At 36.7% G+C, this 14,930-nt stretch overlaps 1 protein-coding gene across 1 annotated transcript in view; it reads left to right on the top strand.

Annotated features, from left to right (window-relative positions):
• Rok (Rho associated coiled-coil containing protein kinase) overlaps positions 1–14,930 on the top strand; it is a 94,221-nt gene that overhangs the window by 44,002 nt on the left and 35,289 nt on the right. Inside the window, exons 8-10 of the mRNA XM_089104994.1 lie at positions 1,031–1,190; positions 13,131–13,185; positions 14,789–14,926. Of these exons, the coding sequence (XP_088961120.1) occupies positions 1,031–1,190; positions 13,131–13,185; positions 14,789–14,926 (353 nt within the window). The remainder of the gene's footprint in view (positions 1–1,030; positions 1,191–13,130; positions 13,186–14,788; positions 14,927–14,930) is intronic.

Genomic DNA, 14,930 nt, shown 5'->3' with positions numbered 1-14,930 from the left:
TATATAACAAAAGACGGTATACGAATGTAATACGTGTAATACGAATGAATGTGCACTGTCAGTTTAATTTATATATACTGATATTTAGTAATCAAAATGTTAATGTTATTTGATTTATTAAAGTTATAAAAGTAAAAACATCTATATTTTTTTTCAGTAAAATGTAAATTATGTTCTGGCCTTGGGAAGGCATAGGGGTTTTTGAGCTCAACTTATGTTAATTTCTGCTCGTTTTGAGTTTGACTCGGTTATTTATTGTAATTTCTGTTCGTTTTGGGTTTCATTTATTTATCGATGGTGTTATGTGGTAGTTTACCGCTTGGTAGATTATTTGATTTTATTTTTGCTCATTTTTTGTTTAATGGAGTTCTTTACTTTTCTTTGAAAAACTTGTTTCGTGGAAAAAGTTTTTTTTTAAATTAATATAACAAAAGACTGTAGCAATAATATTTGAATAAGCAAAAATTAGCCTAGTCGGAAACAAGTGCTGATTGAGGGTAATCTCTGGTGTACAGGGCAAAACTTTGAGGGAGAGAACCGAAGAAAATAGGGTACTGAAGAGGGTTGTATCTCTGTTGCTTTAACACGACGCTTAAAAGTTCTAAAAAGCTCCTAGTAGCACAGAGAGTATAGCCACAGCGAGCGCTTGTAAAAGAATCTTCGGACTCAAAACCATATTTTCTTTTTATTGGCTTAAAATTTCAGATAAGAACAAAGGAGAGCCAAACAGGTTTTAAAAAGGCGGAGTCAGTTGACTTCTTGCTCTGACATATGCTTAAGTAACAACGTAATTGTCTTATGAAAATTTAAAATACGTCACAGACTTTTCGGATAGTAATCTTTCTCTATTTCTTTGGTACAGCATTATAAATGAAGTGAAGTATATCACTAGTAACCCAAGTACAGTTCAAAGTAATTTTGGAAAGTGGATACAGGAGTTTTAAAATGGGAGTAAAACTGACGGTTTTAAATTACTTTATTATAATTATTTGACACAAACGATTATTTTTCACGGATTTTTTCTCTTTAGGTGTTCCTCCAGTTGTACCTGATTTAAATGGTGATGATGATACTTCTAATTTTGATGATATTGAAATTGACGATTCGCCTGATGAAAATTTTCCTCAGCCAAAAGCTTTTGTAGGGAATCATTTGCCTTTCATTGGTTTTACTTATTCCAAAGATTATCAGTAAGTATTTTCTAATTATTTGCCTTTATGTTAAATATATCTATATGTTGCCTATAATATATGTTTGTACATTTATACATTTAATATTTTTATGTTTATTTTTCGTATATATATATATAGGATTGTGTGTGTGTTCCTTTTAATCAATCAATCCTTTTATTAATACTAAAACGCTATTACAAACATAAAGAAAAGTTATTCGGCCCAAGAAGCTTGGCTTGTTGCGGGCCATTCCACATAATAATAAAGCACTAAAAGAACCATAAATATTACCTTAAATCAAACAATATATATGAAATAAAGATTAAAGAGAATAAACACTAGCATACGGTAAAAAAAACAAAAAACTACAAATTATTATAATAATAACTATAAATAAAAACCAAAAAAGTAGAGACACAGGAACGACAGGAGATATCAATTGGGGAAAAAAACAAAAAGGAGAAATACTAGGAAAAGAGAAAGCAGGGAAAAAACAAAGGAGAGAGATAAATTAATAAACTGGAAAGACCTGACGAAAAACTGCCTTTGCAGACAGAAATAGCAGGACATCCAGAGGGATGGAATTCAATAACAGAATTGATTTGTAAAAGGAGACCTCTGGGATGCTATACATGAACTTTTGGGTAAAGTAAGTCTACGAGAAGAACTACGTAAAAACGTAGAGTACCTACCTGAGCCTGTCCGTGAAAAAAATTGCTCCAGAGGCGGTGGAAGTGTACCTAGAAAAGCAGAATGCGCTAAATAAAGATTACCTGTACCCACAATACCATCCAGCGGAGGTATTCCAGTATAATTAGAAAGATCAGAGGAAGGGTAAAGCCGAGGGAGAAAAAAAAGTAGCCTTCACTGCCCTAATTTGGGCTCTTTGAAGTGAACAGAGAAGAGATTTATTAGTATTACCCCAGACAGAGCAGCAATATGAAAGGTAAGGAAAAATAAAAGCATAACATCTGGGGGAAGAAATGAAATAACCCGGTGCAACATTGAAGACTGGCGGAGGATGAGGGAACGGGTGTGAGTTGTATGAGGTTTAAAAGAAAGAAAACAGTCAAGATTACACACCAAGAAATTTCACTATAGTAGCTTGCGGTATGATATCATTCTCATAAGTCAGGATGGTTGGCTCCCTTATGTCTCTCTAACGATAAGGGGTCCTGAAGTGTACAATGGCACTTTTTTGGCTGTTGAGAGTCATACCATTTGACCAGCACCATTCTTTCACTTTATCAAGAAGACCTTGAGCTAGGGAAGTGGCAGATGGCAGGTCTACTGCAGCAATGAAAAAGTTGCTGTCGTCATCAAAAAGAATAGGGTGCACAAGGGTATGAAGACCATTAAGAAGATCATTAATGTAAATTAAAAACAAAAGTGGTCCAAGCACAGAGCCCTGTTGGACACCCTTCAATATAGGCAAAGTAGTGGAAGAATTACCATTAACCGAAACATACTGAGATATTCCTGACAGATAAGACCTTAACCATTCTAGTTGAACTCCATGTACACCAAATAAAGATAGCTTAGACAAAAGAACAGAGTGGTCAACCATATCAAAGACTTTTGAAAAGTCAAGAAATAGACCCAAAACACACAAGCCCTTGTCCAGATTAACACACACAAACTCTGTTGCTTCTGATAGTGCATACGAGGTAGAGAAAGTGGGACGAAAACCATACTGATGGTTAGTTATGAGAGAATTTCCTGCAGTCGTATTAGTACTAAATACAAATGAAGAGAGTCTACGATACACTACCCTTTCAACAACCTTGGAGATGACAGAAAGAAGAGAAATGGGTTTATAGTTTGTAATTAGAGACGAATCACTTTTTTTATGCAAAGGTAAAACATTAGCAACTTTAAATAAATGAGGGAAAACACCAGAAGAAAGAGAGAGGTTAGTTATGTGTGAGATGGGGTGAGAAACTAACTGACCAATTTTTTTAAGAACATTATCACTCAAAACCAAAACCATCAACTGAAAGGCTACTTGGAAGCTGGGAAATAATACCATAAATTTCAATATCACTGCATGGGGAAAGGAAAAATGACTTTTCTGCTATGGGAAAACTACTTACTCTACTCTTAGGTTGAATGGAAACCGAAGGAAGAATGGTGAAATACGAATTGAAGGCGTTTGCTGAAGAATTTTTATCCACAATAGATCCATCAGCATTCCTGTAATGACATGGGGGGGGGGGACTGTTTGAGTTTCTTTTGAGAAATTGCTTCAGTAACTACAGTCCAAACCTTTCGCAAATTCTCCTTACACTTATCAGTTCGACGCGAAAAATAAAGCTTTTTGGCTGCACGTACTGAAGAAGTAAGTACATTTTTATAATGTTTATACTTCAGAAGATCAACCTGTGTTTTACTTTTACATGCAACCTTGAACAGCGACGCCTTCATATGTGTAGCATTGATCAGACCTTTGGACATCCATGGGTATTTGGGTATAGAATTCCTTGGCCTTTTCCTAAGAGGAAAATGCTTATTCAACAGAGCTCCTATACGACACACAAATAAACTTATAGCCCATTCAACATCATTAGCTTCAAGAACACTAGACCAATCATTACTCTGAAGACTAAGAATTAAATTTGAAATTTCTTTGTCTGTAAAAGTTCTAAAAGAAGACTCACCTTGCTCATCCACAGCAATCTCGATTTTAGGCTCAAAAAGTGATAGATAAATAGGAAAGTGATGAGACAGATCATTGAAAACAAGACCAGAAGTAAACTTCAATTTACACTTACTTACACTTAACTCCCATCCGGCCGGATTGGCCGACTCGGGGCTTCTCTGACTGAACTATGGCAAAGCTTCTTATACGATTCCCTGTTCGCTGCAGTCCGAAGGAGTACCGACAGGGGATAGCTGGGAAAGTTTTCCCTCCAGCGCTTGGGAGGTCGTCCTTTTGGGCGGGAGGCATCAATCCTTCCTTCAAACGCCATTTTTGGAAGTTGGGCTAGGGACATCCGCTGAACGTGGCCTAACCATCGAAGCTGTTGAAGCTGGATGGTCTGCATGATGGTCTGGGAATAGTTGAGCGAAGACAATAGCCGTTCGTTTGATATTCGGTCAAGGTAGGTGGTGCCAGCAAGCTTCCTGAGGGATTTTGTTTCAAAGGCCGCCAACCGGCGTTTGTCTTCTGCTTTCAAGGTCCATGTCTCTGCTCCGTACGTTGCTACTGGAACCACAAGAGCTCGAAAAAGGCGTGTTTTTAGTTTAAGCGACAGATGTTTGTTTTTCCAGATCGATCGCAATTACTTGAAGCTTGCTGAGGCAAGGGCGAGGCGTCGTGTAATGTGTTTTGAGGAGTCGTGTGTGGACGTAAGCTCACTTCCTAGGTAAACGAAATGGTCAACCTACTCGATCTCTTCCCCCTGGATCATAATTTTGCTGGGTTGAAGCCCTGTATCTGTATGCAGCGTTACCTTCATGGCTTTTGTCTTGTTAGCATTGATTTTCATCCCAAAGGAACTAGCTGCATGATCAATATCGTTAGCGCTTGATTGCAGTTCCTCTAGTTGTTCGTTTAGGCGATTAATGTCATCGGCATATGCAAGCAAGTCAAAGAGGTGTCCACTCATGAGTGCTCCCGGGTCATTGGGCACCAGTGCCAGTACAGCATTCAGGAATAGGCAGAACAGAGTGGGGGAGAGTAGGCATCCTTGCAGCACTCCTGAAGAGGTTGAGAATTCTTAAGTAAAGCCTTCGCTGGTCTGCACCATGCTTCTCGACTGCTCGTACATGCTCTTGACAATGTCAATAATGTCAGTGGGAATACCGTAGTGTGCCAGGATGTGCCATAGGCCATCTCGCCAAATTAGATCGAAAGCTTGTTTGAAATCGATAAACAGCTAGTATAGCTCTTTCCCGAATTCCAGGTATCTTCCAATAATCTGTCTGATCACAAAAATTTGGTCTATGGTGGATCGGTTTTGACGGAAGCCAGCTTGATATTCAGGGATTACGTGTCTTGTCAGGTTTCTGATCCGATGAAGGAGAATTTTCGTAAGGATTTTAGCTGGTTGGCAAGCAAGCGATATGGGTCTGTAGTTTTCGTAGTTACTTTTAGATCCTTTCTTGTGCAAGGGCACTATGACAGATTTTGACCAAGACTCGGGGAAGTATCTTATTTCCCATACCGCTCTTAATATTGGGTGGAACAGATCAACGACGATATCAGATTCCACTTTGAGAAGTTCTGCCCGTATATTGGCTATTCCAAGTTCCTTATTCTACTGGAAGGATTTTAATGTAGCATCTACTTCTCATCTTAAGGGTAGTGGGGGTAGTTTCTCATCCCTGTATGCTGGGAACTTTCGAACCACTTCAGGATCTGGGCTTACTGTGAGATTAAGCTTTTCCTGGAACTGTTCTTTTCAGTGATATTGGATTCCGACACAAGTAGTTATTTTTTGTCCATTTTTATCTAGGATATCGAGGCACTTCTCTTCTTTGCGGTTTTTCATCTCTCTGGCACGTTTGAACACGAGGTTTGAGTTATCCCTACGGGAGTCCTCACACTGCCGACATTTTTCAGTAATCATGTCTTTTAGTGCTTGGCGGGTGTTCCTCTCAATTTGACGTTTATGGTTTTTGAATCTATCCTTGCTTTCTCGATCTTGCTTGTTTTGGAGAGTTTGTTTCTCGGTACACATATCAATAATCTCCTGGGTAATCCATGGCTTGTCTTCTGCAGATTTACGGCCGAGGACGAGCTCAGCTGTCTTGCATACGGCCAGGCTGCCTTTTGAAACAAGTAGATCGATGTCGGCTGGACTCAGCAGATCAGGTGTTTCTTGCAAGGTCTTTGACAGTCGTTCGTTGAGCATTTCTTGTAGGATCAACACGAGAAGAAAGAAAAAATTGAAGGAAGTAGCCCAGAAGAAGAAAGCACATTAAAGAGATGGTCACATTCATCACTTGATCTAACATTTAACATATTGCAATTAAAATCTCCCAAAACACAAATACGTTTTTAGAGAAAGTCCCCATGCCGGAAAGCTGATCAAGCAAATGACAGAACAGATGTGTTGGAAAAGGAGGGGGCTTATAAAACAAACAAACAGTATCACATGCAAACTGGCTTTTCAGATCAATGACAAGAGAATAAACAGTCCTACTATTAGATACTACTAAAGTAAACAAGGATTCAAGGTCATACTGTCTACTAAATTTAATATCAAATTTTATAAATAAATAAATGCCCCCTGAGCACTTTGTTACCATTCTAGGGACGTGAATAGCAATATAACCATGCATATCATAAGCTGTTAAATTTTCACTATCAGATAACCATGTTTCTGTTAATCCAATTACATCAAAAGGGCAAGAATTATAAGACCACAAACATTATTTAATACCATCCCACTTGTCTTGTATCGCGCGTACATTGAAAGCAAATACATTAAAGCAACAATTTAAAGAAAAAGAGGACATGATTTTAACACAGAAATCAATAGTAGTGTGATAATTGCAACTAGAATTAACCATAGATTCAAGAAGAGGGTCAAGTGTATGTACCTCTTGTTTGCCAGCTCTACTTGGTTGCTCAAAGATAACTGATTTAAGAATAGAAAAATTCAAAAGAAAAGAAATATCACCCAGATTTACCACACATAACAAATGCATACAATATCTTTACTAATGAACACGATATCTAAAACGCAGGCTGAAATAGAAGAGGGTGTATTAAAACTAAAAAGGTGAAATTTATAGGCAAAGAACAAAAGAGAAAAAAAAACCTGCAAGACAAAGAACAATAACAAGCTACAAAGCTCAAAAAATAAAATAATAACAAACAATTACAAGGACAAAGGCAAAAACAAAATAAAGAAAAAGGCAAAACAATGAAGAAGCAACCAGAGGAAAGAGTTATCAACGGTTTATGCAATTCACTTAAAAGAATAATGTAAAGCAACATAAATGGAAGCATAAGTAAAACCATAAAATCATAAATAGAGTTAAGAAAAAAACAACAACAAAAAACGGTGCTAAAAGGGGAAAAAAATGGTTTATTTCAGTCCTGGGAGGGGCTTGAATGGGCTCTAGTTGACTGATAGAGAGCATCAACTTGAGATGCCTCTTTAACATTAATCACCTTACCATCAGAAAGCTTGGTAGGTATTTCTCCTCCACTAGACCATGTAGACCTCTTCCCAAGCTTTGATTTAGCATTATTATGTAGCTGAAGTCTAGTCTTTGTGACTGACTTAGACATGAATACACCACTACCTAGCAAACTTTACTTTTCTCTAAGAATAAGCTGCTGCATTCTTGGACTACAAAAGTCCACAACAAGTGGGCAAGATTTCAAACCTGAGCTTTGTTTTCCAATCCTTCTAACAGAAACTATGTCATTCTTAGTCAAAGGAATACCAGGAAATTTAGCACTGCAAGATTCAAGAAATTTGCTTTCAGAAGCTTCTGGATGTAGGTCTCCTTTGAAACCGAATATGATCAGCTGATCTGAAATTTTAATTTCGTTAAACTGATCACTCAGACAATCAATAATGAGTTGCAGAGAATTGGTTTCAGAAATTTCTGTAGATCTGACAAACCTGATTGATGCAAAGTAAGAGATGATTCAAGCTTTGACATCCTCAAATCATATTGTTTTAGTGATTTTCCCACAAGCACATCAAAATCCATTTTTAGACTATTGTATGACTCTTGTTTAATGATTTCCATATTGTCAGCATCAAAAGCAGCAGGCACATGACTAGAGGCAAGCTTTTTAACAGAGGCCTCAACCAAAGAACCAACCTCAGTAAACAGTGCCTCACTGACAACTTCTGCCATTGTAGATTTAAGGTTTTGGTCATTAAGTGAATCTGCAATTAGCTTCTGGTTGTTCTTAAGTGTGTTAATGTGTGAGGTGAGCATAGCAATGTGCTCATTAATAGATTCAGCTCCACTGTACTGGATGAAGCAGTCTGATCTTATCTCTCTGTGACTTGGATGTCTATAGCTCTTTTTTGAGTTGTCTCCCATGATGTAGGCTAAAGTCAACTCTAATCAAGCTAGGATAATCAAGCTACAAGCTAACAGCAAAAGGCAAGGGATTTTCTGGCTGGCATAAGCAATTATAAGAAGGGTCTAATAACAGCTAAGCAGAGGTGTAGGCACCAAGCAGAAGAATGAAAGACTGTACTTGGGGGGGGGGGGCCCCAATTGCACCCCTGGGGTTGGGGCTGCTAGGCTTGCCTGCCTTTTCCACTGGACTGGTAGGCAGGCTAAACCAGTTTTTTAGACAAATTCAGTTTAACCAGAAGGTTAATGATGCCTGATATTACACTTAAATAAACAATATAAATTCCAGTGTGCTTCTTAATTTTTGAATTTTTTAAGATATGTGATTTTTCGACAAGCCTACAGTTATAACTGAGACTGAAAGCACAAGCCTGCGATATTGCGATTAGTCTACAAATGTAACTTAAGTCACAGGTAGAGTATACTTACACTATTGGGTTAAGATATAAGGTAATATGTATTTCCAAGAAAAAAAAAATCTTAAAACACATATAATGCACATATCTCCGAAGGTTCTGTGGTCTGTGTAAAAGCTTCATTATTTCCTCATTCACTGAACTAGAATTGTGATATTAGCTGGACTCATTTTTAGAGAATTATCTATACGTGCTTAAAAAATTGGAAAACTTTCCTCGCTTGTCATATTTCTGAATCTGGTTTCTGAAAACCTTATGGCTCGGTTACAGGTTTGCAATTTTATTTATGCAGAGCTGTCCTTTCAAGAATTTTGGTAAGCGTCCCCTCATGGACGACTGCACGACTCATTCGAAAAGCCTCTGAAGCTAGAAGTGCATCTAATTGGCTGAAAAACTTGCCAATCGTGGCACTGTTTGATTTTTTTGAGGTGTGCTTTTAGCTGCATTAAGGCCGTTGCAAAAACTACGTTACTGCAGAAAAACAACACAACAAACACTTGCACAAGATACACGAGCTTTTATGAACAATCATTATTTCATTAACATTAGAAAACTTTTTAACAAGTTCTACTAAAGGTGGTCTGTTCCGAGAAGGCTAGCTTGTTAGGAACCTAACAATACAATGGCAGTACACCACAAACACAGTATTCACACACAAAAACACCAACCAAACACACACAAAACGAAAAAAATCCATTAAAAATCAAACATGCTCGACCTTGGATTACGAAAAAAAATTAATTAAGGTCGAACAAGATAAACATAAATATATCTAGTTTCAGGTTACCGAGGTTCAATCGGCATAATTTGAGCTTTGAGGTGACAATCGACATAATTTGAGCTAAGAGGAAAAAAAAAAAAAAACTTCAAGTTTAGTTCATCGATTCAGCAAAAACAAAATACAGACTTTAATTCAGAGGCAACCACCCAAAATAATGTAATTTATGGGAAGGGGAGCAGATCCCTCCCCCCCCCCAAAAAAAATGTCACTAGAAATTACATTTACTAAGCTTCTTAACTATAGGAAGTTTGAATTATTTTGAAATTAAACGTTTCATTTTGAATTGAATTATATTTGCATTATTAACAGAAGATCAAAAGGATCTGAAAATTCTTGTTTTCAGAGAATTCGAGTTTCTTTATTCGAATTTGAATTTATTTCAAAAATATTTTTATTTGTGTTTTCTATTGCCTAATGACGCCATGTCAGTCAAAGCAATTTAGTTATTCTTAAAGTTATGAAAAAATGAGAAACGACATTAAAGAAATGTAGTTAAAGATAATAGTATTGCACTATGAGCTAGAAGGGTTTTGTTTTCAACCTTCCTCCGAAAAAATGGACATACGCAGTTTGGATATGCAATGGTAATTAAAGGACTGGAAAAGAACCTTGCACAATTGAATTCCTCAAGGATTTAGGATCAGTATGACACTCTGGCAAAAAAAAATGTAATTTTGAAAACTTCCAATCCCTCATGGAAAATATTTATAGGATCTTGGGTGACCATAAACGTATAACGCCTGTATAAAGCCTTTTTCGTTCCTAGCCTCTGACTACTGCTGTGCTATGTTGCTATGTTTCATAACTCATGTGAGCTAAGCGTTTCTAGCGGATTGGTTTATCTCTCATTTTCACGAAAATCAAAAATTTTATCCTTGGGAATTAAAAATTTTATTCTTTGAGGCAAAGAGAAGATATATTTCCTCCAAATAAAGATAAAATTTTTGTATTTTTATCATGAAGTTGTGTTTTAAATGTGTCTTATATCCTCTTTTTAAATATTAGTTTTCAGGGCATTATCATCAGACGATATGTCGCTTCTCATTGCAATCATCTTTCTTTTAATTTTCAGATGTTTATTATACCTTCTGTTAAAGCAACAAAGAGAAAGTTATTTTGGGGCAAACTTTTCTGGGAGGTCATTCCCCAGCGTTAAAGTAGATCGAACACAGCTCTCTTTCAGGTACGTGTGGTGGACTGCTCCCTGCTTTAAGTAGTCCGGAAGAGCAGTAACATGGCAAGTAGATCTCCTTTGCTTAGCTCTGCTGGATGTGAGCTCTGACAGTTCTTACAGTTGTGGATAGTTGATATATTTTTAAATCACTAATATAGTCACTATGTCTAGGCGCTTATGTTGGGGTTCAGAGGGATTAGTAATTTGTTTGGCAGAAGCTTTTGAGCCTTCTTCTTCGGCTGCTCGATTTATGATTCGTAACTTGTGTTCTTGGGGCACTGGTGGAAACATGATAAACATATTTAATAAGGACCTTATACACGATATCAGTAGTGCAAGGATGGATCAGGGGAACTTATTGAATCAGAGGGTAACTCTTCTGGGATCTGGGAGTAGAATTGTGTCGCTTCACTAAAATATTCCTATCCACATGAAATCTGATTAGAAATTCACTCATAGAAGGCAAAGAGTTTGGATTCGTATTTTTGACTTCCCTTTAAAGATGAAATTAGGATATTGTTTCACAGTTCGTGCTTTGAAAATGAGTTTTTTTTTTCTCATTGAAGTTTAAGTTCCACTTATCTGACCAGTTCTCAAACTACACCAGTTCAGCCTGAAGCTTTAATTGGATTGCTGTGCTTAGGGTTTGCAATTTGAGTCAATGTATCATCAGCATAATGGCAAGGCTTATTTCCGGGTTGCAGCGGTAGCTAGCAACCTAGTAAGAGACGATCTTATTAGCATCCAATTTTTATAAGCCTTTTAGTTACCTTGAGGTAGCTGCATTACGCAATTGGTGTTTGGCTCCGCCCGAGGTAGAAAGAGTGGAGGGCTGACCCCACCATCATGGAGAGAAAAAACTTACGTAAACAGTATCTGCCTTTTCCTGATCAGGTCTTACCCTTGATGAGTGGACTGGATAAGCGAGGCAAGGTATTTACCTACTTGCACTTGCAGAACGACACAAACTCAGTAGCAGGTATGAGCTATCCCTGGTGTTTTAGGAATTCAGGCAATTTTCCTCATCTCTATCGCCTTTTTGTAATCATTGTTGTGCCAAGGCTTAACCCAAGAAGATACTTTAATTAGCTTTAAATTTTCAATCGCCTCTGTAATTGTATTTTGAAACAAGGAAGCTGCTCTTTCAGGCTTTTTATTTCTAAATCTGCTCCCGGCTAAGGAGGCTAAGCAATTTCGAAACTCATCCCAATTTGCACTCTGTAATTGCATTTTGAAACAAGGAAGCTGCTCTTTCAGGCTTTTTATTTCTAAATCTGCTCCCGGCTAAGGAGGCTAAGCAATTTCGAAACTCATCCCAATTTGCACTCTGTAATTGCATTTTGAAACAAGGAAGCTGCTCTTTCAGGCTTTTTATTTCTAAATCTGCTCCCGGCTAAGGAGGCTAAGCAATTTCGAAACTCATCCCAATTTGCACTCTGTGGTAAAACTATAATTTTCTCATGTTCTACATATGGAGGTACTTTTATTTTTCCAGCTGCTACAACCGCAACATTTTTGCTAGCGAAGGGATTGCTTTCAACATCAATGAACCTGATGATCTGTCAAAAATAGATCAAGCCGAGATGACCCATAGGAATGTACATACGTTCAAAATTGAACGAATGGATCCAGATTGAGGCTCGAAGCCTGAATTTGAAAGAAAGGGATATTTTTCTGAGTACAGATGCCAATTCCACCTCCACCGTAAGTTGAGCTGCTCTCTCCGATCCTATCAAGCCTTAGCAGCAAAAAAACTAGAACATTAATTTAGTTGTCAATGACAACAAGATTTAGGTTTATCTCAGTTTCGATGGTTGAATTTCATTCATCATGTGCTGGTAGGGGATGTAACTTGCATCTGAGACGATGTATATTACAATGGGCTACCGTAAACATGTCTGAGGGAAGATTGGTCGTCTACCACAGAGACGTGCAGTTCAAAGCTGTCTTATTGTTGCTGTTCTAAGATCAGCTAAATGGAGAGTTGACCCATTACAGCGAATAAAGGGGAAATCAGTAACATAATTTGAAATTCCTGTGATAAGAAGTGGCCAGAAATCTCATCTTAAGTGGTGGTGGCCCACAAAGAGGAGGATCCAGCTCCTTACAGAACGTACAACAACTTACTTCTGCGTGTAGGAATGTAACTCAAGGTGGCCGGCCGGGGTCCACGATTTTGTATCTATATTTCAGAGACCGTGGTGGATGTCTGGATTCCCACCCTTTCGCTGTTGTCCTCATAGAGAGGGAACCTCCGCGATTGTGTCTTGTAGTACCGTACAAAGGGACCAATTGCTGGGATAAGGTTTTCAACTGTCGAGTTTTTACGAAACAGCAGCGGGGTGTGTCATCAGCATAATTTTATGATTTTCTTTCAAAAAAATACTGGTGATGGTTCTCTGATATTTGAAGAGGAACAATATTTTAAGCTTCCATCACTAGAATGTTTTTTCTTTTCTTTTGTTATTTGTTACAAGAAGTCTTGTAACATTTGTCTAGAAGCACAAGAATCACAATATTTTTTTTTTCAGGCTTCTTTCCAGAGGGTCTAACAGTTCCAACCAACCCAGAGACATCACAGATAAGGTGAGCGCATCTATTATTGGTATATCATTTAGTATCAAATCATTTTTTTTAATTCAATTTAAATTTAGTAATTAAATTTAAATTTTTTCCTTCTTATGCTATAAAAAGGAAAAAAAATAGTACAAGCGACAGAAACGGAAAGCTGATGCAATCCAGAATAACAAGTAAATTTTTCTGGTACTATGAAAGACTGAGATTTTTTTAAAACGAAAAATGAAAGCGTGCGGGAGCCATGACGAATTTTGTTACTATTCAAGAACGATTTTCTATATCAAAACTTCTTCACTCTTTCCTTTCTATTCTTACAAAATATTAATTTTTCATTCAGGAAGAAAAACTGAATTGTGTTATACTTTTCAGTGTACTTGATGATAAAGATATTTGTTTATATATATATATATATATATATATATATATATATATATATATATATATATATATATATATATATATATATATATATAATATATATATATATATATATATATATATATATATAATATATATATATATATATATATATATATATATAATACATGACCTCGAAAATTAAATCTAGGATATTCCAGTGGACCCGTGGAAGAGTAGTTATTTGTAAGTACTATCATGGGAGTTGGGCAGAGCTACATGGGAATAGCGGAGAGTTGAATTTAGAACCTACCTATCATCTAATTCTACACTTTTGAGGATAGTTTTATCTGCAGTAGCTATTATCAGGCATATCACACCTCCAGCTGTATATAAAGCAGGAAACGGTTTAGTAAAAGAATAAAATATCTTTGAGAATGATGAACTCGCTCATAATTTTTACCATATGGTTGCTTATGGCTGTTCTGAATATACGCAAATATTGAAACTTGGCTTAAAACTAGTTTCATCGAATTGGATCAAAATTAAGATTAACCTATTAAATGTTCATCGTGTTGTTTTTTCTTTACACCTGATATGATTATAATAACCTGATATGATGAGCTGTGTTTAAAAAGTCACATTCGGCCGTCCTAGCTGAGTGGCTAGCACGCTGGACTTGAATTCTTTGTCTGTGAGGACGGGGGGGGGGGGGTCGAATCCTAATGTCGTTAGTTATTCGGTTTGGAACGGGGGTCAGCGGTGTGATTCTGTAAGATCAGCTAAGAGTCGACTAGAATAGTTACAGGGATCTTCAGGAAAAAGTCAATTAGGGTATAATTATTTGAAGCTCTTTCTAATTATTTTCGATACTGAATGATTTTAGTGTTGTTATCCATTTCCTTAATTAAATTTTTGTAATTCTCAATGAATAATAAGTGTTAATAAATTATTAATAATAATTTTGAATTGTTTCAATTGCTGAATTATTTTAATATAGTCATAAAAAGGTTTTGTATAGAGTAAAAATTTACAATGATCTTTAGTAGAAAGTCGATTATAATAAAAATGTGCAATTCTTAATGATTAATGAGTCTTAATAAATTATGATTAATAATTTTAAAATTATCTGAATTAAATCATAGAATGGTTTTGTCGGGAGGTAGTCAGACTAGCTTCACTTCTTAGAAACTCAGTTTTGCTAGGTGCTGTTCTACTCTATTTTACCACGTAATGATATTTTTATTTATTTTAGGGCTCCTCCTCGGAAAATAATAACAATAAGCTTGGAGCTGAACAAGCCTTAAAACTCCGACAGAGGTTGGAGGAGCTGGAGTCGAAATATCAAGCAGTTGTGAGAGAGCTTGACTCCACAACGAGGATGCAGGAGTTAATGA

The sequence above is a fragment of the Artemia sp. Qi Xiang Cuo genome, chromosome 19 (assembly GCF_049724085.1).
Source record: "Artemia sp. Qi Xiang Cuo chromosome 19, ASM4972408v1, whole genome shotgun sequence".
In the NCBI taxonomy this organism is placed as follows: domain Eukaryota; kingdom Metazoa; phylum Arthropoda; class Branchiopoda; order Anostraca; family Artemiidae; genus Artemia; species Artemia sp. Qi Xiang Cuo.
The sequence above is the reverse complement of the archived record's forward strand: the minus strand, read 5'-3'. Positions and strand labels throughout refer to the sequence as shown.